This window comes from Bos mutus, chromosome 15, assembly GCF_027580195.1.
Source record: "Bos mutus isolate GX-2022 chromosome 15, NWIPB_WYAK_1.1, whole genome shotgun sequence".
Taxonomy (NCBI): Eukaryota; Metazoa; Chordata; class Mammalia; order Artiodactyla; family Bovidae; genus Bos; species Bos mutus.
Window position 1 is genome coordinate 54698954 of NC_091631.1, and position 25258 is coordinate 54724211.

The following is a 25258-nucleotide window of genomic DNA, read 5'->3' on the forward strand; positions in this document are numbered from 1 at the left end:
TCATTTAGTTGTAACCATACTAAATATATAGTACTAACACATATTTGCAGATAATACCATGGATTTTAAACATTTTAATATTGTTAGATAATTTTCATGATCAGTTTTAATGGTTGCATGATACTCTGTCAAGAGGATGTAAAATGAATTCTGTGGCCAGTGACACTAGACAATTGGATTATAGTTATTCACTTCCATCTGACATTACATTTGGATAGTTTCCAACTTTCCAAACATAAGATACTTCTTTGAAGGATTCCTAGGGATGGGCATATCAGATCATATATTATTGAATTATCTGTCAACTAAAGAATATAAACATTTCTATCCTTAACTGTCAAATATATATCCTCAAGATAAGAGTTTTCATTGCCACCAGCAATATGTAAGACTAGCTGGCGTGCCACACTGCAGCAAAGTATGAGTTAAGTACAATGCTCCATTACAAGGGTACTGAAAGACATCTTTAATCAACTCAGAAGTTTGTTTAGCTGACAAGGAATGCATGTTTTCTGCGGGACAATGAGGTAATTGGAGGAAACATCACCACCAGTTTAAAGTCTGTTCAGGTCCCAGGAATCTCTCAGGCCTCAAGGAAGTACATTTAGCTGTAGCCTAAAATGACATGAGTAAAGCCAGGGTTGGAAACAACTCCTGTTTGTTTCTTAATTGTCGTGTTTGTGGTTTGTTCTACTTTGTTTTGCTTTTTAAGTCAACTGCTGTTTAATACTTATACAGAAAGGCTTGAAGCTCAGATGTCTTATTTCCTCTGTCATAAAGATGCAATGCAGGATATGCAAGAGACGTGGGTTCGATTGCGGGGTCAGGAAAACCCCTTGGAGTAAGAAATGGCAACCTGCTCCAGTATTCTTGCTTAGAAAACCCCACGGAGGAGCCTGTCAGGCTACAGTCCATGGGGTTGCAAAGAATCAGACATGATTGAGCGACTAAGCAGCACTGCAACTATAGTCAAAGATTTTTCTAGAACAAGATATTTAGTTATGCCAAAACAATATATAACATCACATATATCATATTCTGCCTCCCAGTTGGCACTAGTGATAAAGAACCTGCCTGCCAAAGCAGGAGGCATAAGAGATGTGGGTTTAATCCCTGGGTTGGGAAGATCTCCTAAATGAGGGCATGGCAACTCCATTCTCCTGGCAAGAATACTGGAGAATCCCATGGACAGAGGAGTCTGGTGGACTACAGCCCATGGGGTTGCAAAAAGTCAAACACAAATGAAGCAGCTTAGCACACATGCATCCATTTCATATTCTAATAATTGGACTGTGGGCTGACTAAGAGAGTCATATAAAATCTGTCTTCTGACTGAGAAGTTTGGATAGCTTTCTGCTCACCGAGAGAAAGGAGTTGGATATCTCAGTTAATTAAGTTTCCCTTACAAAATTCATCATTTTAAATACTGTTGGTGAAATTACAAAACGTTGTCATTAAAACTATTTGCAAAGTTGACAGGTAAAAATGGAGACTTACTATTGTTTTAAATTACATTTATTTTAATACTAGTATGTTTCAACTTTATTTTCTCTCAAATATTGTATAAGAAATAGTGTTTTCTTCTCTTCCATATAGTTTATTTCATTTGTTCAATTTTTTATTCTGATTTCATTGATTTCAATGCTTTTTAATTTCTTGGTACATCAGTACTTTATATAACAAACATTTTAACATTTCGTCTCTCAGTTTTGCAGAAAAAACTTTTTACCTGCAAATGTCACTTCTTGACATTTTTAGAAGTATTTAATGTTTACTGTAAAAGTGCTGAAAAATCCCTTTGTGATATACTTCTATTGCTTCTAATCTTAGACTGTTCTCCACACTTTCATTTTCTAAATATTCAATTCTATTTTTTAAACAAAATAAAATGTTTATTTAGTGAATAAAAATACCCGCTCAGTAGAGAGCAAAATTTTGAGAAAGTATTTGTTCTATAGGAATTAGCACTATTGGAAAATCATGAAAAATATGTCATTTCAAATTATAAACAAGTACCTTTGTACTAAGTCTATCAGGTACTAAGTCAAAGAAAAAAATCAACTATTTTATTAAGGAAAAACCTAGTCAGCCAAACTAGATCATTTAGACTACCCATAATCATTCTAATTAGATTTAGTTAAATTAGCAGGATTATTACCTGTTTTGAATTTATTCACTTTATTGCATTATTTTCATTCCTTTTTATTACCATATATGATCGTAATTTCACTATCTGGTAAATAATCACTCTCCCCAATTTTTAATCTTAAATTGGATAACAACTTTATTACTTCTTATTAAGATTACAGCACTTTTTAAATATTTACTTTGTTTAGTTATTTATTTGGCTGCATTGGGTCTTAGTTGCAGCACACAGGATCTAGTTTCCTGGCCAGGGATTGAACTCGTGTCTCCTGCATTGGGAGCTGTAGTCTCAGCCACTGGACCACCAAGGAAGTCTCAATTATAGCACTTTAAAAAAAAAGAAATTTTTTTTATTTTGTACTGGGGTCTAGTCAATTAATGTTGTGATCGTTTCGGTGAAGAACAAAAGAACTCAGCCATGAATAAACATGTATCCACTCTCCCCAAACAGCCCTCCCCTCCAAGCTGCCAGGTAACATATAGCACTTTCAAATTAACAAATTTAACATCTAATGGCTTGGGCAATATCTACCCATAGAAAAAAACTTTTTAATACCTGGGTTGCCAGTGTCCTTGATGAACTGAGTGACTTCAGGGCTGATGAAGCAGATATGGTCAGAGCAGTCATGAAGTTGACTGTTGACAAAGTGCTCAAAGGCAGACCCAGTAATACGGTCATTGAGCCAGCTTGGAGGATCCAGTAGTGAGATGTCTGACAGCCTCAGTAGACTATACATATAACTCAAGACTACCGGAACTATCTGGTACTGACTAGAGCCACTCAGAAATTCCAGAAGCTGCCTTGGGCCTACCACCCCAACCAACCTGAAAGCTGAAGATGGGTCTCAAGGTAAATAAGTCTAAAAGCTAAACTTCGAATTAGCCTGTGTACATGAATTTATGCTTCATTCTGTGTTTTCCCTCATACCTTTCAGTGTATGTGTACAAACCAAATGGATTAAATGTTTTAAAATATTTGGATACATTTTTTGTTTATTTATTGGAGGACAATTGCTCTACAATATTGAGTTGGCCTCTGCCACACATCAACATAAATGAGCCACAGGTGAAAACAAATCTATAATGTATTCAAACAACTGTGACTGTACATATATATCAAAAGTATTAAAAAATAGATTTAGATAAAGAACAATCAAGTTACCTGTGAAATTATTAAGAGAGTTTTACTCCAAATCATGAAACCATGCTGTACTATTATTGGTTTTCTGCTCCTGACTAAACATTTTCACTTCTTTTACTCCTTATTTTCTCTCCTTTCCTCTCTTCTCCCACATCTCTTCTCTCCTCTCCTCTCCTCCTCCTTTTCCTTCCTTCTCTTCCTCCCTACTTCATTTCTCTTTTTTCCTTCTCTCCCCTTCCTTCTTCCATAAAATACATAGTGAGTCCATGCTATGCACCCAACCTTGGGTTAACTATGGAGACATGTGGAAACATAAGCAAGATGCACCTGATCTCCCCTGAATTTTTAAGTTGGAAGACTTAGATGGAAAATTAGAAAACAAAGTAAGAAATTACAACAGTATTAAATAACATTAATAATAATAATAATAAGCAAGCATTTTCTATGGGTCGATGCTGTTCTAATTGTTTTAATTGGATTTTCTAATGTAGCCCCATGACAATCCTTTGACGCTAGTAGAACTGCTTCCCCTCTTCTACAGAAAGTGAAACTGAAGCCCTGAGAAAGTTAAATAACTTGGCCAGAGATGCAGAGCTAGTAAGTGATGGGAAGTATGATTCAAATGCAGGAAGGCAGACTCTAGAACCTGTAGTCTTAACAACTAAATTGTACTACACACTGAAGAAGTTCTTTGGTCGACAATAAGGGAATAAATTTAAAAGCTTAGTTGGTTTATTTTTTACCATGAAGTCCTTTTTAATATATATGTATTTTGTGCTTTTTATAAACAATTTTGACCTACTTTAGCAGTGAACATTTCATCTTGATGTGGTTACTGTGAGTTGTCTTACTAAGTTTTAGTTCACGTTTATCTTTTAGGATATAGAATCTGGTTCTGTTTTAAAATACACTCCAAATTTTGATTACAGGACTAGAAGATATTTTGGCTACAAACTAGATTGATCAAATAAATGTTCCAAATAAATGGCTTTTCAAATGGGTTTGGCAAAGGATATAAGTGTAGTGAAGATAAATTTCATGTTTAAGCAATGGTAGAGTGTTCCCTTAGGAGAAGATGTTTAATATTGCACAACTAGCATCTCCTGTGGCAATTTTGAGATAAATAAGAGGATCTTTCAGTTTGGAAACGGATGTGCTATCTACAGCTACAGCTTTATCTAAGGTTCATATTTCAAATTCTAAAGATGACGCTTCAGATACTCTGTGTGTGTATTATATATGTTTCAAGTGGTTTCTAATTTTTTCACGTGTAAATGTGCCAAATAATCCTAGAGGGGAAAAAAGGGTTCTTTGTATATTTTTGATAACATTTATTTATCAGATGTGTCTTATGCAAATATTTTCTGTCTGCAGCTTGTCTTCTCATTCTCTTGCCTTTCATAGGGCACAAGTTTACTTTTAAAGAGGTTCAGTTTATGAATTATTTCCTTTATAGATTGTGCCTTTGGTATGATATCTAAAATGTCATCTCCATACCCAAAGTCAGTATCATTTTCTCCTGTTATCTCTTGAAATTTTATAGTTTTACATTTTACATTTAGGTCAGTGATTCATTTTTAGAAAAGTTGTCTAGGTTTTTTTTTTTTTTTTTTTTTTTAAACATGTTCCAGTACCATTTATTGAAAAGACTGTCTTTCCTCCATTGTCAACCATTAGTTGACTTTATATATGTGGGTCTGTTTCTGGAGTCTCTAACTCTGCTCCACTGATTTGTTCATCATTCTTTCACTAATATCATTCTGTCTTGATTACTGTACTATAGTAAGTATAGTAAGCTTTATAGTAAGTCTTGAAGTCAGTCTTCTGACTCTGTTCTTTACTCTTGATTTGGTTACCCTGGGGGTTTTGCCTCTCCACACAAACTTTAGAATCAGTTTTTTCATATTTTGTATGACTGGATTTTTAAATTCTTTTGTCTATCTAGAATTCAAATAAGTGGATAGAAAGATCTACTCCACTGGCTCTTTTTTTCAATTGGAAGATAATTTCTATACAATATTGTGTTGATTTCTGTCTACTGGTTCTTATGGTATAGATATTCTTAGCCTTTACTGATCTCAGTAATAATAATTTTAATTTAATTAATTATTTCTGACTAATTATGAGAGGATATGATTGTATATCCAGAAAAACCAACCTAGTGAAAAGAATGAATATACAAACTTATTATTAAAAAAAGAATAATTTGAAAGACATGTAAGTAGAACTGCAAGGGCATTTCAAAGAGATTGTTGCAAACTTGGCCCCAGACTGCTAAAAATGGCTTCCTGAGGGGGAAATGGGAATTGGGGTTTAGTGGTCACAGAGTTTCTATTTGGAGTAATAAAAATGTTTTAGAAATAGACAGTGGTGATGGTTACACAATATTATAAATATTATTAATGTCATTGTGTTATAACATTAAAATTGTTAAAATAAAATTTTATGTTATATTTGATCACAGTTTTTACAATTAATAATTATAAAACCAATTGTAACCCCAAAGTATTGAATTATATATTTTAAATGAGTGAGTAGTATGTTATACGAGTTATACCCCAATAAAATTTTTTGCCCTCTTGAAGAATGAATGGCTTCACAGAGCTGATGACATATAGTTCCCAAAAGATAAGAGGAAGATTACCAGATAGAGAAAAGAAAAAGGCTTTTTAAGGAGAGTTATTTCTTGCACTGAGATTTTTATCTTTGCAGAAAAGGACTGTCTTTACTACCTGTCTCTAAACTGTGGCCATAAGTCCAGAACCATTAACCTTTCATCAAGAACAATTCTTTGAGTCAAGAAGGCAATTAGTGTCAAAAAAGAAAAGAAAAAAGAACAAAAAGTCTAACCTAAATATTTAAAGGACTTGGAGGAGCTCAGGGGAACAAACTAATAAGGAGAATCAGCCATCTTGGTTTCCTTCTTTCTGACAATCAGTTCAGTTCAGTCGCTCAGTCATGTCCAACTCTTTGCACCCCCATGAATCGCAGCACGCCAGGCCTCCCTGTACATCACCAACTCCTGGAGTTCACTGAGACTCACGTCCATCGAGTCAGTGATGCCATCCAGCCATCTCATCCTCTGTCGTCCCCTTCTCCTCCTGCCCCCAATCCCTCCCAGCATCAGAGTCTTTTCCAATGAGTCAACTCTTCGCATGAGGTGGCCAAAGTACTGGTTTCAGCTTTAGCATCATTCTTTCCAAAGAAATCCCAGGGCTGATCTTCAGAATGGACTGGTTGGATCTCCTTGCAGTCCAAGGGACTCTCAAGAGTCTTCTCCAACAACCACAGTTCAAAAGCATCAATTCTTCGGTGCTCAGCCTTCTTCACAGTCCAACTCTCACATCCATACATGACCACAGGAAAAACCATAGCCTTGACTAGACGGACCTTTGTTGGCAAAGTAATGTCTCTGCTTTTCAATATGATATCTAGGTTGGTCATAACTTTCCTTCCAAGGAGTAAGCATCTTTTAATTTCATGGCTGCAGTCACCATCTGCAGTGATTTTGGAGCCAAAAAGAAATAAAGTCTGACACTGTTTCCCCATCTATTTCCCATGAAGTGATGGGACCAGATGCCATGATCTTCATTTTCTGAATATTGAGCTTTAAGCCAACTTTTTCACTCTCCTCTATCACTTTCATCAATGGTCTTCATTAATTTTAACTATGCAATCATGCTTCCTGATTTCTTTACAAAAACAAATATCCAATAGTTCTTATGATATAAAGATCCCAATAACAACTAAATAAAAGAAGAGTCTAGGCTAATAAATGATAAAGGTATTGTGGAAGATTTTGAAGAATTGGAACTAACTCTTCTTGGGACTTCCAGAGTGGACTTTCCATTGATTACTCAGGGTCAAGGTGTGTTTATTCATGGTTTTATTGGTGATGGCCTTTCTGATCAGTGTGGGGTAATAACTCGTAGTTTTGATTTGCATTTCTCAGCTAATTAGTGATGCTGAGCATCTTTTTCATGGTGCTTTTCTGACTGTCTCTGAGGGACATTGTCACAACTGAAGCAGTGTTGGGGGGTGAGGAGGCTGAAATGTTGCTGCTAACATCTAGTGGGTAGAGGTCAAGGTGTATCTTCTGACAATGCACAGGACAGCCCCCAACAACAAATAATTACTGGCCCAGTTGAGAGTTCTACAATTGAGAGACCTGCCCCACAAAAAAATACCTAAGAGTAGGAATTATAAAGGTGTATGGTAAGTGCATCTTCAACTTTACCAGAAACAACCAAATTGTTTTCTAGAACATGTGTATTTTTGACATTCTCACCAGCAATGAAAGTGCCATGTCTTTACCAGCAGTTGAAATTGCAGAGTTTTCATTTTTTGTTTTTTTTTTTTTTTTTTTTTGCCATTCTAGTAGGTACATAGGATCAGCTCATCAGAGTTTTAATTTGGATGTCTTTAGTGCCAAATCACATGGATTATATATTTTTATTTTGCTTACTTGCCATCCATTATATCTTTTTGGTGAAGGATCTATTCAAGTTTGGGGGCCTAATTTTTAATTGAATTATTTGCTTTCTTACTGTTGAATTTTGAGAGTTCTTTTTATACAGTTGTCCCATGGACAATGTGGAGGTTGGGGGACCAACTCTCCACACAGTCAAAAATCCGAGTATAACTTACAGTCAGCTCTACTTACACTATGTGTCAGGTATACTAGAAGTATAACTCATAGTCATTTACAAACAGTAAATGCAACTCCTCCATACACTTGATTCCACATCCATGGATTCAATCAGCGGCAGATCCTGTAGAACTGGCATGTTTATTGTTGAAAACAATCCACATGTAAGTGGACCTGTGCTGTTCAAACTCATGTTAATCAAGTGTTCACTGTATTTTATAGATACAAGTGCTTTGTTGAATGTATAATTTGCAAATATTTTCTCCCATTCCGTTCCTTGTCATTTCATTCTCTCAACAGTATCTTTTGGAAAGAAAAATGTTTTAACTTTGATGAAGTCCCATATTATTATTTTTTTAATTTTATGGATCATGTTTTTAGCATTGTATCTAAGAAATCTGACTAACCACAGGAGGTTAAGATAATTTGCTTCCTTAAAACTTTTATGGGTTTAACACTTTATGATCCACTTGAGTTAATTTTTGTATAATTTGTGAGGTTTAGGTTGATATTCATTTTATTACCATACAGATGGCTGATGATTCTAACCACATTATAAAACTATCATTTTTCCATTGAACTTCCTTTCTACATTCCTCAAAAGTCAGGTCACCTTATTTGTGTGGCTATATTCCTGGACTTTCTATTCTGTTTTACTCACCTTTGTGTCTATTCCTTCATTAATTCTGTACTGTGTCAACTACTGTATCTTTATAATGAGTCTTGAATTATTTTAGTGTGGCTTCCAACTCTATTCTTTTTAAAACTTGCTTTGTCTGTGCTACTTCCTTTGCTTTTCCATATAAATGTTAGAATTATCTTATCTAGATCAACAAAAATTCCTGTGAAGATTTTGTTTCAAATCATGTTAAATCTATAGTTTGATGACAGTTATATTGAGTCTTCCAATCCATGAACACTGTATGTGTTCAACACTGTATGAACATTTTTATGTATATAATATTTTTTTCAGTATTTTAAAGTTTCAGACTATAAATTCTGCCTTATTTGGTTGGGATTTTATCTCAGGATTTCATTTTTTAATCTCTTGTAAATGGCATTATGTAGATTGATGCTTTTGAACTGTGGTGTTGGAGAAGACTCTTGAGAGTCCCTTGGACTGCAAGGAGATCCAACCAGTCCATCCTAAAGGAGATCAGTCCGGAATATTCATTGGAGGGACTGATGCTGAAGCTGAAACTAATACTTTGGCCACCTGATGCAAAGAGTTGACTCATTTGAAAAGACCCTGATGCTGGGAAAGATTGAAGGCAGGAGGAGAAAGGGACGACAGAGGATGAGATGGTTGGATGGCATCCCGACTCAATGGACGTGGTTTGGGTGGACTCCAGGAGTTGGCGATGGACAGGGAGGCCTGGCGTGCTGCGGTTCATGGGGTCACAGAGAGTCTGACACGACTGAGCGACTGAACTGAACTGAAATAGCATTATGTGGGTTTTTATATCTGATTTTTCACTGCTAAAATTATGGTGTATAGAAAAAAACTGAATTTTGTGTTACCCTTATAGCCTATGACCTTGATAAAATTACATAATAGTTCTGGGAGCATTTTTGTCGGCTCTTCAGGATTTTCTATGTGGCCGATCAAGTCACCTGGGACAAATAGAGCAAATAGGTTCGGTTTTATCCCCTCATTTCCAGTGTATGTGCTTTACTTCCTCTTTCTTCTCTTGCTACAATGGCCAGCCCTTCCAGTATGATGTTAAACAGAAGTGGTGAAAATGGACATCCTTGCCTTCTTTACAGTCTCGGGGATTAAGAATCCTTTTCACCATTAAGAATTATGTTAGCTCTATATTTGCTATGGATGTACTTTAATGGGTTAAAGAGGTTCTCTTTCATTCCTAGCTTGCTAAAGGTTTTGTCATAAATGACATGTGAATCTTATCAAATGTTTTCTGTATAAATTGATATGATCAAGTATTTTTTTCTTCTGTAGACTGTTGACATGGTTGAATATTTTGATTGATTTTTAAAAACACTAAACCAGCAATTGTATTCCTGGGATAAAATCCAGTTAGTTATGGTCTATTAGTCTTGTTCTATATTGCTAGGTTTGATTTGTTAATATTTTGTTGAGGATGTTTGCGCCTGTGTTCATAAAGCATATTGGTCTGTTATTTTATTTCCTTGTACTCTTTGGTTTGGGCATCAGTATAATGTTGGCCTAATAACATAATTTAGGGATTTTCCTTTCTCTTCTATCCTTTAGAAAAAGAGACTGCGTAAAATTAGTGTTCTTTATTTTTTAAGTATGTGATAGAATTTTACCATGTAAAATGACTATCTGGGCCTAGATATTTCTATTTTGGAAGAGTTTTAACTATTCAGAACATCTATTTATTCTTGGTGACTTTTGGTAGTTTATGTCATTAAGGTATTCATCCATTTTATCTAAGTTGCCAAATTTACATTCATAGAGTAGCTTGTGGTTTTCCATTATTATCTTTAATGTCTGTAATTTCCTTAATAATGTCTCTTTTGCCAATGCTAATATTGGTTATTTATACCTACTCTTTCTTTTTTCAATATCAGTTTGGCTAAAGTTTGATCAATTCTATTAATCATTTTAAAGAACCAACTTTTGTTCTATTGATTTTCTCCATTGTATTTGTTTCCAATTTTAATGATTTCTACTGTAATATTCATTATTTCCTTATTTCTGCTTTCTCTTTCTTGTTCTGTAAGGTGGAAATTAGATTATTGATTTTGTACCTTTCTTCTTTTTTAAAATAACCACTTAATTTATAAATGAGTTATACATGAAAGAAAAAAAGAACAAATTCAAAAGTATAGTTGTTGACTCCTGCATTGCTCTTCTTTCACTTATAAATTTCACTCTACTACCTTAGCTGTACTGGAAACACAACAAATATTAATGTTATATTGCCATTTTTGTTTAGTTCAAAATGTTCTCTCATGTCCCTTGAAGCTTATTCTTTGATTCATGGATTATGGAGAATTGTGTCACTTAATTTCCAAATGCTGAGAGATTTACCAGTTATTGTTCTGTTACTGATTTCCAGTATAATTTCATTATGGTCAGAGAACAAACTTTGTGTAATTTCAGTCACTTTAAAGTCTATTAAGGTTTATTTTATGACTTTAGATATGTTCTATCTTGGTGAATGTTTTATGTGCACTGAAAATATATATTCTGCTATTGCTGGGTGAAATGTTCTATAAATGTCAAACAGATTCAGTTAATTGTATTCTTTAGTTCTTCTATATTTTTGCTGACTGTTTTAGATTCCTAGGGCTGCCATTACAAATTGTCACTAATTTGGTGGCTTAAAACAACATAAATGTATTCTCTCACAGTTATGAAGGCCAGAATTCTAAAATCAAGATGTCAACAGATACGATTCCTTCTGGGGGTTCTGAAGGAGCGTATACTCCATGCCTCTCTCCTAGCTTCTGGTGGATGCTGGCAGTCCTTGGTATTCTTGGCCTACAGAAGCATCACTGCCATCTCTGCCATCAGATTCACCTTCCCCTTGTGCATCCTCTCCCTTCTTCTCTTTTAAAAGGACACTTGTCATGGGCTTTAGGGTCCACCCAGGATGATTGCATCTCAAGATTAAAATCAAAGATGCAATTAAAGTTGCTAATCAGCTGATGTTAAAATAGGGAATACTGAATTATATTGAATTACCTAGGTGGGCCAAATGTAACAAGGGTCCTCAAAAGTAAAACAGGGGAAAAAAAAAAAAAATAAAGGAGGAAGGCAAAGGAGGGAGGACCAGACAGCCAGCTAAGAAGAACTTGGCCCAAAGTTGCTGGCTTTCACTGATGGAGGAGCCAAGAAAAGCAGACAAATTCTAGAAGCTAGAAAAGGCAAGGGCATGTACTCTCCCACAGAGTGTCCAGAAAGGTGTACATACTGTCAACACCTTGACTTTAGCCCAGTTGAACCTCATTCTGGAATTTTGACCTCAAGAAACCTAACATAAAATACATTTGTATGGTGTAAGCCACCAAGTTGGTGATAATATGTCACAGCAGTGGTTATAATACAGTTATAACTACTGTCTTAAAGTTTTTGATGACTTCAACAGCTATGTGTCTAAGAGTTAGTAACTTTGCTTATTCTCCTGAAAGTTACAGTTTTCCGGGTTCCTCATATGCTAAATCATTTTGGCTCAGATACTGGATATTTTAACTATTGTGCTATGAGGTTCGGGTCTTGTTAAACCCTAAAGATAATGTTGATTTTTTTTTTAACCAGGCAATCAAACCTAGTTAGGGTAAACCCATAACTTCCAACCTACTTTTTACAAGCCCTAGTTTCAAGGTCCGTTCAGTTCTGTAAGCCTTTGCCTGTACTGTTTGAATCTGTCCCATGCATCTAACATCCAGTGGCCACCCTGGGACCTGGGCAATATCCAGCCTGTAGTTCAATTCCCCCAAGCCTTTAGCATACTATTTAGGGTAAGAGTGACACGGGCTAACCTCCGCTTTGGGGGATAACCCTTTTGAGCTTTGTCTTCTCTGCCCACTCTATGGAATCCCTACTTTTGGCCCTTCAGCCAGGCAAATGGGGCAAGAAGAAGGTTTCGTAGCCTGCATGAGAAACTTAACATGTTTCCCTATAACTCCTGTAGCACCTGAATCAGGCAGGAGCATTTGAACAAGGTCCGGGTGGCTCAGTGGTAAAGAATCTGCCTGACAGGCAGGAGACGTGGATTTGATCCCTGAGTCTGGGACATCTCCTGGAGTAGGAAAATGGCACTCCAGCATTTTTGCCTGGGAAATCCCACGGACAAAGGAGCCTTGGGGGGCTACCGTCCATGGACTCACAAAGAACTGGGCACATCTTAGCTACTAAACAACAACAACAACTGATAAAGGCAATCTAAGTACCTCATGAGGATCTACTCTTAAGGGATATGCACTTCGGGCAAGATTCAGGTTGCAATGAGATGTTTAATCTGAACAGTAGTATAGCAGTGAGCGAACAAAAACTATTTTTAGACAACTGTAAATTCACACATATATAAAAATAATAGAATAAAGTAAATACAAAAAAAATAAGAATAACAGAGAGACCTCATGTATCCTTTACCCAGTTTCAACAATAGCACCTTGTAAAACTGTAGTAAAATGTCACAACCAGCATATTGACACTGAATATAATCAAGATGGGGCTCCCCTGGTGGCTCAGATATTAAAGAACCTGCCTGCAATACAGGAGACCTAGGTTGGATCCCAGGTCAGGAAGATCCCCTGGAGAAGGGAATGGCTAACAACTCCAGTATTCTTGCCTGGAGAATTGATGGACAGAGGAGCCTGTCAGGCTACAGTCATAGGGTCACAAAGAGTAGGACATGACTGAGAGACTAACACTCAGATAATCAAGATACAGAATATTTCCATCACCCTCTGCCTCCTTCATATAGCCCTTTTTAGTCACACTTAGTCCCTCCCATTCCCACCCCTTCTTAATCCATTATCCTTTATTCTCCCTTCCTCCATTGTTTGAAGAATATTGTGTAGTGAAATCACATAATATATGAGCCATAAATATGAGCTAGGGAAAACAATTTTGTGCCTGACCCTTAAAATGAGTCATAGAAAGGGGAATGTCTCTTTAAGATAGATAGTAGTAGTAGGGTGGGGATCAGGATTCAGCACTCAATTTCTCCTACCCAGTTGCCTCATTCCTTTGACAACCTGTTTCAAAGACACTTATTTCAAATATAAATATTAGGGATATATATTTTTTTCAAGTGTATATTAGAGATAAATATAGAGTAAATACAAATGCATATTAAATATAAATAGTTAATTTAAATGCATTTATATTTCCCATATATAGGCCCTAATACATACTGTATTTTTCAGAAGACTCTAAGATCTTCTGAAAGATTTTAGAGTCTTCTAAGATATGTCTAACCAAATTTCACTAATATCACTACATAATCCTCCTATCATCCATCATGTTCTAATGATTGGTAGCTTCTATTCAACTCATTGACTGAAAATTTTGAAGAAATTGGCTTATATAGTCTTCATCATTAAAAATCCTGATAACCTCCAAGCAGCCCTCAACATCCAGGAGGCAACTCCTCCAATAACTGAATTTTTTTGTTCCTAAACTTTAAAAATCTAAAAAAGTCGTCAGGGACTTCCTGGTGGTCTAGAGGCTAAGACTCCTTTCTCCCAATGCAGGGGCGTGGATTCGATTCCTGGTCAGGGAACTAAATCCAAGATCCTGCATGCCACAACAAAGACTTGGTACAGCCAAATAAATAATTTTTTTTTTTAATTCTTATTTTTAAAAAAAGATCCAGTGCTTCCCTGGTGGTTCAGTGGTAAAGAATCCACCCGCCAATGCAGGAGACATGTTTGATCCCTGTTCCAGGAAGATCCCACATGCCGCAGGGCAGCTTAGCCCATGCGCCACAACTAAGCCTGTGCCCTAGAGCCCAGGGACCTGCAGCTACTGAGCCCTGAAATCCACATGTCCCAGAGCCCATGCTCAGCAAGAAGAGAAGCCACCATGATGAGAAGCCCATGTACTGCAACTAGAGAGCAGCCACCGCTCACCTCAGACAGAGAAAAGCCCACACAGTAACAAAAACCCAGTACAGCCAAAAATAAATTAATTAATTAAAAAAAATTTTAATCCAAATAAATTTTTTTAAGTAGTCATATAGCAATTCAACTTTCTGTTACCCTTCCCTACTTAATTTTTTTTCCCCACATTTTTTTCCTCTACTTCCTATTTACTTCTATTAACTTCTTTCCATAGGAATTTAAATGTATTCACGTATCTCCCATATTATACAAAGAACTGCTATACTAAAACTTTTGCTTATTCCCTAAACCTACCCAGTTAAACTTCTCGGGAGTTCTTGTCAGTCTCTTTCTCTCCTCCCACTCACTTCACAGACCAGTGCTCTTTTTGTTCCTTGGGGCAATAGCTTTAGCAACATTTTTTTTTCTTTTCTTAAATTTGTATTGCGGTATAGTAGATTTACATTGTGTTAGTTTCAGGTGTACAGCAAAGTGAATCAGTTATACATATACATATATCCAGAGCTGACTCATTTGAAAAGACCCTGATGCTGGGAAAGATTGAGGGCGGGAGGAGAAGGGGACGACAAAGGATGAGATGGCTGGATGGCATCACCGACTCAATGGACATGAGTTTGGGTAAACTCCAGGAGTGGGTGATGGACACGGAGGCCTGGCATGCTGCGGTTCACGGGGTTGCAAAGAGTCGGACATGACTGAGCGACTGAACTGAACTGAACTGTTTCTTAGGTTCTTTTCCCATATAGACCATTACAGAGTACTGAGTAGAGTTTCTTGTGCTGTATAGTAGGCCCTTTCCTTTTCACTCTGTAGCTCACCCAAGGAATTGTCACCCACATCAATAAGCTAAGCTGCCATTTATATTCTGCTGCTGCTGCTAAGTCGCTTCAATCGTGTCCAACTCTGTGCGACCCCATAGACAGCAGCCCATCAGGCTCCCCCGTCCCTGGGATTCTCCAGGCAAGAACACTGCAGTGGGTTGCCATTTCCTTCTCCAAAGCATGAAAGTGAAAAGTGAAAGTGAAGTTGCTCAGTCGTGTCTGATTCTTAGCGACCCCATGGACTGCAGCCTACCAGGCTCCTCCATCCATGGGATTTGCCAGGCAAGAGTACTGGAGTGGGGTGCCACTAAATCCATTTTTCTAAACAATATCTTTCTTAGCTTCAGCTTTGTATATTCAAGTCTACTGAAGCAACTTCTCCCTTTAGATGACCTAAAAGCACCTCCAACATAGACTGTTCATATCTAAACTTGTCTTTTTTCTTCCAAAACTATTTCTCTTACTCTAGTCTATACTTCAACGAATGGCATCACCAGCTGGGCAGTTGTTATCTGGAATAATTCCTACTTAATTCCACATCCTCACCCTTGCCCCACAGTCAATTTATTCCTGTCAATTCTAACTCAAATTCCTTGACTTTTTCCATCCTCATTGTTATACCTTATTTCAGGTCACCATTATATCTCACCAAGACCACTGAGCAGTCCTTATTTTGTAATTTAAAGAAATTTATTTGTTAAGCACCTACTATGTGCCAACCACTGTTCTGGGCACTTGGGATATACCAACAAATAAATAATGATAAAAATCCTTCTCTTATGGAGGTCACCTTACAGCAGGCCAAGAGAGACAATAATCAATGAACAGAGTAAATAAATAAATTATATAGTATTTTAGAAAGTGAAAAGTATTATCGTTATTTTTTAAAGTCAGAGTAAGGGAAATGCTAAGTGGTGGGGTGGGGGTCATTTCTAGTGCTAAATAAAGATGACATTTGAGCAAAGACCTGAAGGCAGAGCACTAGCTACATGAAAACTTGGAGGAAGAATAAGCAGAGGAATTGGCCAGTGCAAGAATACCTAGATCCTTTTTTATGAAAGGTCCTAAATCCTTTCATAAAAAACCCTGACTAAGACACTGAGCCAGGAAGTCTGAACCCCGCCATGTTTCCCCTGAAGTTGGGAGCATGGCATTTTTCTTTTAGAAATACAATCTCAGGATCTTGAACACAGAGATTATGTCCTATATTTCTGTATCCCTAATACCCAGTTCAGCCCTGACACACAATCTATACCCAACAAAGGTTTGTTGAATGAATGATTGGATCAGGCTGAGACTGGAGGCAGGGAAATTAATGAGGGGACTATTTCAACACCATAGATGAGAAATGACAAAGGACTTGACTAAATCAAGACTCTGGGGATGGAGATAAAAGGATAGATACGAGAGAAACAGGAGGTAGAATTTAGGAGATTCGTGACTGATTGCTTGTGCAGAGAGAATTGGTTTAGTTGACTAATGGGCTGAGGCAACACAGGAGACATAGGAGAAAGCACAGAGAATTTGTTTCCATATGATTCTGTTTTGCCAAGGAGGGAGGCAAGGAAGAAGATAACCTCTGTGTGCTTTTCTCTGTGTTGGTAACACTAGTGAAACTGAGGTGCAGATAACCAAGGAATGAATTCAAGAGTGAGGCACAGAAAAGATCTCAGATCTGGAAATACAAAGGCAGTGATTCTCAAACTTCAGTGAGTGTGAGAATCAGCTGGGGGACTTGTTGAAACTTTATCATTCTGTTCATTTTTATTGGGGTACAGTTGTCTTCTGGTCTAAAGTAAAGTTATTCATTTATATATACATATACATACATATATTCTTTTTCAGATTCTTTTTCATTATAGGTTATTACAAGATATTGAATAAAATTCCCTGTTCTATATACTAGGTCCTGCTGTTTTTCTATTTGGCGGGGGGGCTGTGCTGCACAGCATGTGGTATCTTTAGCTCCCCAAGCAGAAATCAGTTCCCTGTTGTGGAATCAGAGTCTGAACCACTGGATCACCAAGGTCCCTCTATTTTGTATACAGTAGTGTGTATCTGTTAATCCTAAACTCCTAATTTACCCCTCCCCCATCCCTACTTTCCCTTTAGTAACCATAAGATTGTTTTCCAAGTCTGTGAGTCTATTTCTGTTCTGAAAATAACCTCACTTGTATCATTTATTATATTCCACAAATAAGTGATATCATACAACATTTGTCTTTCTCTGACTTGCTGAAGTGAACTTAGTATGATAAACTCTAGCTCCATCCATGTTGCTGCAAATGGCATTATTTCATTCTTTTATATGGCTGAGTAATATCCCACTGAGTATGTATTCCACATCTTCTTTATCCATTCCTCTGTTGATGGACACTTAGGTTGCTTCCATGTCTTGGCTGTTGTAAACAGTGCTGTTATGAACATTGGTGTACTTGTATCTTTTCTGATTAGATTTTTCAAAACTTCATTTTAGGCTCAAGTCCAGAGATTTGTTTTTAGCAGCTTTGGAGTAGGGCTCAGGAATCTGCATTTTACACACACATGCACAAACATGGGCATTTCAGTGCAGATTGTCCAGGCCTCACTTTAAGAAACACAAATATTTGTGGATGGGACCTGAGCATATGAATTAAAGAGTACAAGCATGAACAAGAAGAAGATTGATGGAAGAAATCTAGAAGACACATATTTACAGAGAGGGTTCACAGAGAGATGGAAGAAATCTAGAAGACACAAATTTACAGAGAGGGTTCACAGAGAGGAAGTTTCTGAGCTGTGGTTTGAGAGCTCTACAGTTTACCAGTTTCCATCATTGTCTGAACGTCCTAGATTTGTGGTCCTTCTCATTTGGAGGTGAGGGTCTGTATTAGACCAAGGTGGAATAGATAACTTTGAAAAGAAGCTCGGCTCAAATTTAGAAGACACTTGAATGGTTAAGGAGTTGATCTCTTCAGCACTGCCTTCTGAAAGCCATTGGTGAAAGTTTTTGATCAGGACAAGAAGATGATGAAAACAGAATTTTTGAAAGATCAGATTTGTACTGAATGGTTGAGAAGAGGAAAAAGTAAAGCAAAATCAGTTCTTAAAAAGACTGAGGAAAAGGAAAATCAAGAAACATGAACTGAACTATGTAAAGAATTGTGACAGACCACGCAGAAGTGCCGCGGAGAGGAGCTACCCCACGCCCAAGGTCAGGGGTGGCGACCGAGAGTGCCAGGCTGTGTGCGTGCAGGAGGGCCGAGAGGAACTACTCCACGTTCAAGGTCAGGAGGGGCAACATCATCCAAAGTAAAGAGCAGCTATGAAGAGACACCCCACGTCCAAGGTAAGAGAAACCCAAGTAAGACGGTAGGTTTTGCAAGAGGGCATCAGAGGGCAGACCTGAAACCATACTCACAGAAAACTAGCCAATCTGATCACACAGACCACAGCCTTGTCTAACTCAATGAAACCCAGCCATGCCGTCTGGGGCCACTCAAGACGGAGGGGTCATAGTGGAGAGGTCTGACAGAATGTGGTCCACTGGAGAAGGGAATGGCAAACCACTTCAGTATTCTTGCCTTGAGAACCCCATGAACAGTATGAAAAGGCAAAATGATAGGATACTGAAAGAGGAACTCCCCAGGTCAGTAGGTGCCCAGTATGCTACTGGAGATCAATGGAGAAATAACTCCAGAAAGAATGAAGGGATGGAGCCAAAGCAAAAACAATACCCAGTTGTGAATGTGACTGGTGATAGAAGCAAGGTCCAATGCTGTAAAGAGCAATATTGCATAGGAACCTGGAATGTTAGGTCCATGAGTCAAGGCAAATTGGAGTGGTCAAACAAGAGATGACAAGAGTGAATGTCGACATTCTAGGAATCAGTGGCTAAAATGGACTGGAATGGGTGAATTTAACTCAGATGACCATTATATCTACTACTGCAGGCAGGAATCCCTCAGAAGAAATGGAGTGGCCATCATGCTCAACAAAAGAGTCCGAAATGCAGTATTTGGATGCAATCTCAAAAACAACAGAATGATCTCTGTTCATTTCCAAGGCAAACCATTCAATATCATGATGATCCAAGCCTATGCCCCAAGCAGTAAGGCTGAAAAAGCTGAAGTTGAACGGTTCTGTGAAGACCTACAAGACCTTTTAGAACTAACACCCAAAAAAGATGTCCTTTTCATTATAGGGGACTGGAATGCAAAAGTAGGAAGTCAAGAAACACCTGGAGTAACAGGCAAATTTGGCCTTGGAGTACGGAATGAAGCAGGGCAAAGGATAACAGACTTTTGCCAAGAGAACGCACTGGTCATAGTAAACACCCACTTCCAACAACACAAGAGAAGACTCTACATATGGATATCACCAGATGGTCAACACCGAAATCAGATTGATTATGTTCTTTGCAGCCAAAGATGGAGAAGCTCTATACAGTCAGCAAAAACAAGACTGGGAGCTGACTGTGGCTCAGATCATGAACTCCTTATTGCCAAATTCAGACTGAAATTGAAGAAAGTAGGGAAAAGTAAAGTAGGTCATTCAGGTATGACCTAAATCAAATCTCTTATGATTATACAGTGGAAGTGAGAAATAGGTTTAAGGGACTAGATCTGATAGACAGAGTACCTGAAGAACTACGGACAGAGGTTCGTGACATTGTACAGAAGACAGGGATCAAGACCATCCCCATGGAAAACAAATGCAAAAAAGAAAATGGCTGTCTGAGGAGGCCTTACAAATAGCTGTGAAAAGAAGAGAAGTGAAAAGCAAAGGAGAAAAGAAAAAATATAAGCATCTGAATGCAGAGTTCCAAAGAATAGCAAGGATAGATAAGAAAGCCTTCCTCAGCAATCAGCGCAAAGAAATAGAGGAAAACAATAGAATGGGAAAGACTAGAGACCTCTTCAAGAAAATTAGAGATACCAAGGGAACATTTCATGCAAAGATAGGCTCAATAAAGGACAGAAATGGTATGGACCTAACAGAAGCAGAAGATATTAAGAAGAGATGGCAAGAATACATAGAAGAACTGTACAAAAAAGATCTTCACGACCCAGATAATCACAACGATGTGATCACTCACCTAGAGCCAGACATCCTGGAATGTGAAGTCAAGTGGCCTTAAAAGCATCACTATGAACAAAGCTAGTGGAGGTAAGGAATTCCAGTTGAGCTATTTCAAATCCTGAAAAATGATGTGAAAGTGCTACACTCAATATGCCAGCAAATTTGGAAAACTCAGCAGTGGCCACAGGACTAGAAAAGGTCAGTTTTCATTCCAATCCCAAAGAAAAGCAATGCCAAACAATGTTCAAACTACCGCACAATTGCACTCATCTCACACGCTAGTAAAGTAATGCTCAAAATTCTCCAAGCCAGGCTTCAGCAATATGTGAACCGTGAACTTCCAGATGTTCAAGCTGGAATTTAGATAAGGCAGAGGGACCAGAGATCAAATTGCCAACATCCACTGGATCATCGAAAAAGCAAGAGAGTTCCAAAAAACATCTATTTCTGCTTTATTGACTATGCCAAAGCCTTTGACTGTGTGGATCATAATAAACTGTGGAAAATTCTGAGAGAGATGGGAATACCAGACCACCTGACCTTCCTCTTGAGAAACCTATATGCAGGTCAGGAAGCAACAGTTAGAACTGGACTTGGAACAACAGACTGGTTTTAAATAGGAAAAAGAGTACATCAAAGCTGTATATTATCACCCTGCTTATTTAACTTATATGCAGAGTACATCATGAGAAACGCTGGGCTGGATGAAGCACAAGCTGGAATCAAGATTGCCAGGAGAAATATCAATAACCTCAGATATGCAGATGACACCACCCTTATGGCAGAAAGTGAAGAGGAACTCAAAAGCCTCTTGAAGAAAGTGAAAGAGGAGAGTGAAAAAATTGGCTTAAAGCTCAACATTCAGAAAACTAAAATCATGGCATCTGGTCCCATCTCTTCATGGGAAATAGATAGGGAAACAGTGGAAATAATGTCAGATTTTATTTTTGGGGCTCCAAAATCTCTGCAGATGGTGACTGCAGCCATGAAATTAAAAGACACTTACTCCTTGGAAGGAAAGTTATGACCAACCTAGATGTCATATTCAAAAGCAGAGACATTACTTTGCTAACAAAGGTCCATCTAGGCAAGGCTACGGTTTTTCCAGTAGTCACGTATGGATATGACAGTTGGACTGTGAAGAAAGCTGAGCGCTGAAGAATTGATGCTTTTGAACTGTGGTGTTGGAGAAGACTTTTGAGTCCCTTGGACTGCAAGGAGATCCAACCAGTCCATTCTAAAGGAGATCAGTCCTGGGTGTTCTTTGGAAGGAATGATGCTAAAGCTGAAACTCCAGTACTTTGGCCACCTCATGCGAAGAGTTGACTCATTGGAAAAGACCCTGAGGCTGGGAGGGATTGTGGGCAGGAGGAAAAGGGGACGACAGAGGATGAGATGGCTGGATGGCATCACCGACTCGATGCACATGAGTTTGGATGAATTCTGGGAGTTGGTGATGGACAAGGAGGTCTGGCGTGCTGTGATTCATGGTATTGGAAAGAGTCGGACACAACTGAGTGACTGAACTGAACTGATGTAAAGAATTGGGAAAAAAAAAAAACTGAAAAAGGCAAGGACTGACATGGAGATAATTGGATTGGAGGCTCAGAGGCCAAGGTTGGAGAAAACGCTTAGGCAGAATGGTTAGCAGTGCCAAACACTACATAGAGGCTGCAATCTACCTGTCACTCAAAAAATAAGAATAATAGAATGCATATTGTTAAAGGAATTACTGCTTAACAAAGGATGACCTTGAGATGGTACAGGGAGGGAGGTGGCGGGGGGTGGGTTCAGGATGGGGAACACGTGTACGCCCGTGGTGGATTCACGTTGATGTGTGGCAGAACCAATACAATATTGTAAAGTAAAAAAGAAAAAAAAAAAGGATCCTCTCACCCACATCTATTGCTAAGATTACATGCTTTTAACATTTAATTCTTGCGTTAATCCCAGTGAACATTCCAACATTCCATTGTGACCTTTTCTGAAATGCTGAAAAAGGAAACAATACCTACCTTTGTATGGTCTTTGAGAGAGAAGGAAATGACCCAGAAAGCTAATACGAACATCCACATCAGCAGTAATTTATGAGCTATGGCATTTGGAAACAAAGCGAGGAGCCTATAAGAGAGGACAGGAAAAATAGTCACATGTTGAATCAAATAAACATGACATTGCTCTGCATACCTAGCTTCCTCCTCAGTACTTTTCCAGAATAGCTTATGTTCTAGACAGCTGCCCTTTTCTGGGTTTCCAAGATGTTCCATCGTAGGTTCTATTAGAAATCAGAAACAACTGTCCTCCCCAAAGAAAAGAACTGAACTAGGTGAAGCAGGATAGAACTCCTGGTTCCTAACTCTCAGATGAATTTTTCATTTGAGTCATATCAGGGATCTCGCATTAATGGCTTAGCAGTTGTTGCAGCGGCAGCAACAGGTGTAGTGAGGTTTTACAGCTGTTTACCCTAAGAAACAGGTTTTTTTTTCTGATGCCCTCTAATGAATTCTGGTCTCTAAATCTCTCTCAGACACACACACACACACGCAGGCACGCACACACACGCATATATGCATTATCTGGTATCCTGTCTCCCTGAAGCAGGTGAGGCTTCCTTCTAAATCTCCCTTTTGCTTTCTTAGGCAGCTTATTCCACCTCAGGTTTTTAATTGCCTCATGTTGAAGTAGTTTAGAAACATTGCCATAAAGGGCAAGAGTATATTCTTTAGAGAAGGTCACTGTTGAGTGGCCAGAATTTTAGTTTGTTTTGCAAACATAGAATGCCAAAAGTATGTGGCAAAGAGCTAAATTATGGCAACATTTCCCAAACTTCTTTTGCCTGAGACACACAGTAAGATCATATTAAATCTCATTTCAGGGCACACACACACATGTATACACACACATATCACAAGTTTCATAAACAATGCTTATTTGTACTGCATCCATTGTACTATGATATTTTCTAGTTATTATATTTATTCTATGTGACTATTTCATTTTATTTATTTATTTTTTTTATAGCCCCGGAGCCTCGCTGTCCGCGCCGCAGACGCGTCGCCGCCCCTCGTGAACCGCTCGGACGCCGCCCGGGAACGGTGGAAGGACACGAAAAGGAGTACCCTCGGCCGGGCGGAGGGACACCACTTCAGCTCGCCGTGACTATTTCATTTTAAAAGGATTTTTTTCATGCCCCAATAAAACTCATTTTCATCCCCTACGGGGTGGCACCCTTTGAAAATCCCTGATGGGTCTATGGTTCTCCCTCCTGTTTCTGCCATTATACCTACAAATAAGAGTTGGACAGTACCTATGAATGAATGTCTTCTCCATCATATTCTCATATTCTCTCACAGGAATTACAGCCGTCCAGACTTTCTTCAGATAAAGCAGTCTTTGCATTTATTTCGGGACTGGACTTTGCCTATAAGCTTCATTGATCAAAAGCTGAAATGCCATTGGTGGCTCAAGTGTGACTCATAGGATCACAGCCCTGCCCCTGCTCACTTCACAGAGCCAGAGAAAGAAGCCAGGAGGAGGAAGAAATTCATTTTAGAAAACAGACACATCTAATCCCAGCCCATGGTCACCTCTTACTGCAGTCTTACACTTCTTACGTATTTACATAATGAATTTCCCTTGCTTATGCCCTCATTTCCCTGTCACGTGGAATTAGTTACTTACACAATAGCAGAAGTATCTGAAAAACTGGAAAGAAGGAAAATAGCCTTTGACCACAGTTGCTGAATGACTAAGATTTGATTTGACTGGTTCTTCTCAACATTCAGGTTGTATTCTTTGTAAAGTCTTCCCCTTGCTCTAAGCAACTACATCGATTGAGCAATCCAACAATGATGATCTAGATTAAATCTCAGGCTGTAAAAGGAGGAGGCATAGGTCTTAATCACACCGTAGCCTGCCTCTGTAACAGGACAGGGGAGCATCCAAAAGAGAAAATTCTATGGACAGAGCCCATAGAATGGACTCCATGCTAAAATTCTATTGGCAAAGATTCAGACACGTCTGAGCGACTGAGTATGCATGCACACTTGCATAATGATAACTATAGAGATGAATATCTAGGTAGAGATGTGTATATAGGTGTTGTTCTTTAGGCACTAAGTCATGTCTGACTCTGCAACCCTATGGACTGTAGCCCATCAGGATCCTCTGTCCATGGATTTCCTGGACAAGAATACTAGAGTGGCTTGCCATTTCCTTCTCCAAAAGATCTTCCCAAGCCAGGGGCTGAACCCAGGTCTCCTGCGTTTGCAGGTGGATTCTTTACCAGTGAACCACCAGGGAAGCCCATATATAGATAGACATATGTTTATTTCACATACATACTATGATGTACACATAACATTTGTGTGTTTGCATCTGTATTAATCTATACATATAACTGTATGGCTATCAGGACTGTGATCACAGCATGTAGGAGACTGGCACAGAGATTGAGTAGATAATTTCTAAAGGAATATATTGAAAGAAAAGAGATCTAGATCCTGCCAATCCTTCCCTGCCCCTTCTAAGGCATATTTCTGTCTATTGCCTTGTACTACTCAAATTCTGACAATGATAATAGTGCATCCAGGATTCTTAAAGTAAACCCTAACAGCCTTCTCTCATGTAGAAATAAGTGAAAACACTTGGCTCCCTAAATTTTTGATGATAAATGTATGCTCTGAGCCACAGCATAATTCCCACAGTCCCTTAGATAATAGCATAGTAAACAGACAAATGCTTTGTACCCCTAAAATATGTAATTAACTCATTTTGTTTATATAAGAGTTGCTGAGCTAGTTGGGATAGTTACTACCACCCTGAGACACAGAGAGGATCTACAAAACTGGCCTGAGGTCACCACATCAGCAACTGAGCTGC

At 38.3% G+C, this 25258-nt stretch overlaps 1 protein-coding gene across 1 annotated transcript in view; it reads right to left on the minus strand.

Annotated features, from left to right (window-relative positions):
- NXPE2 (neurexophilin and PC-esterase domain family member 2) overlaps positions 1–23710 on the minus strand; it is a 33425-nt gene extending 9715 nt beyond the window's left edge. The window contains exons 1-2 of the mRNA XM_070383212.1: positions 23685–23710; positions 22393–22498 (exon numbers count right to left, since the gene is read on the minus strand). Coding sequence (XP_070239313.1) covers positions 22393–22498; positions 23685–23710 — 132 coding nt within the window. The remainder of the gene's footprint in view (positions 1–22392; positions 22499–23684) is intronic.
- Between the last annotated feature and the right edge of the window lie 1548 nt (positions 23711–25258).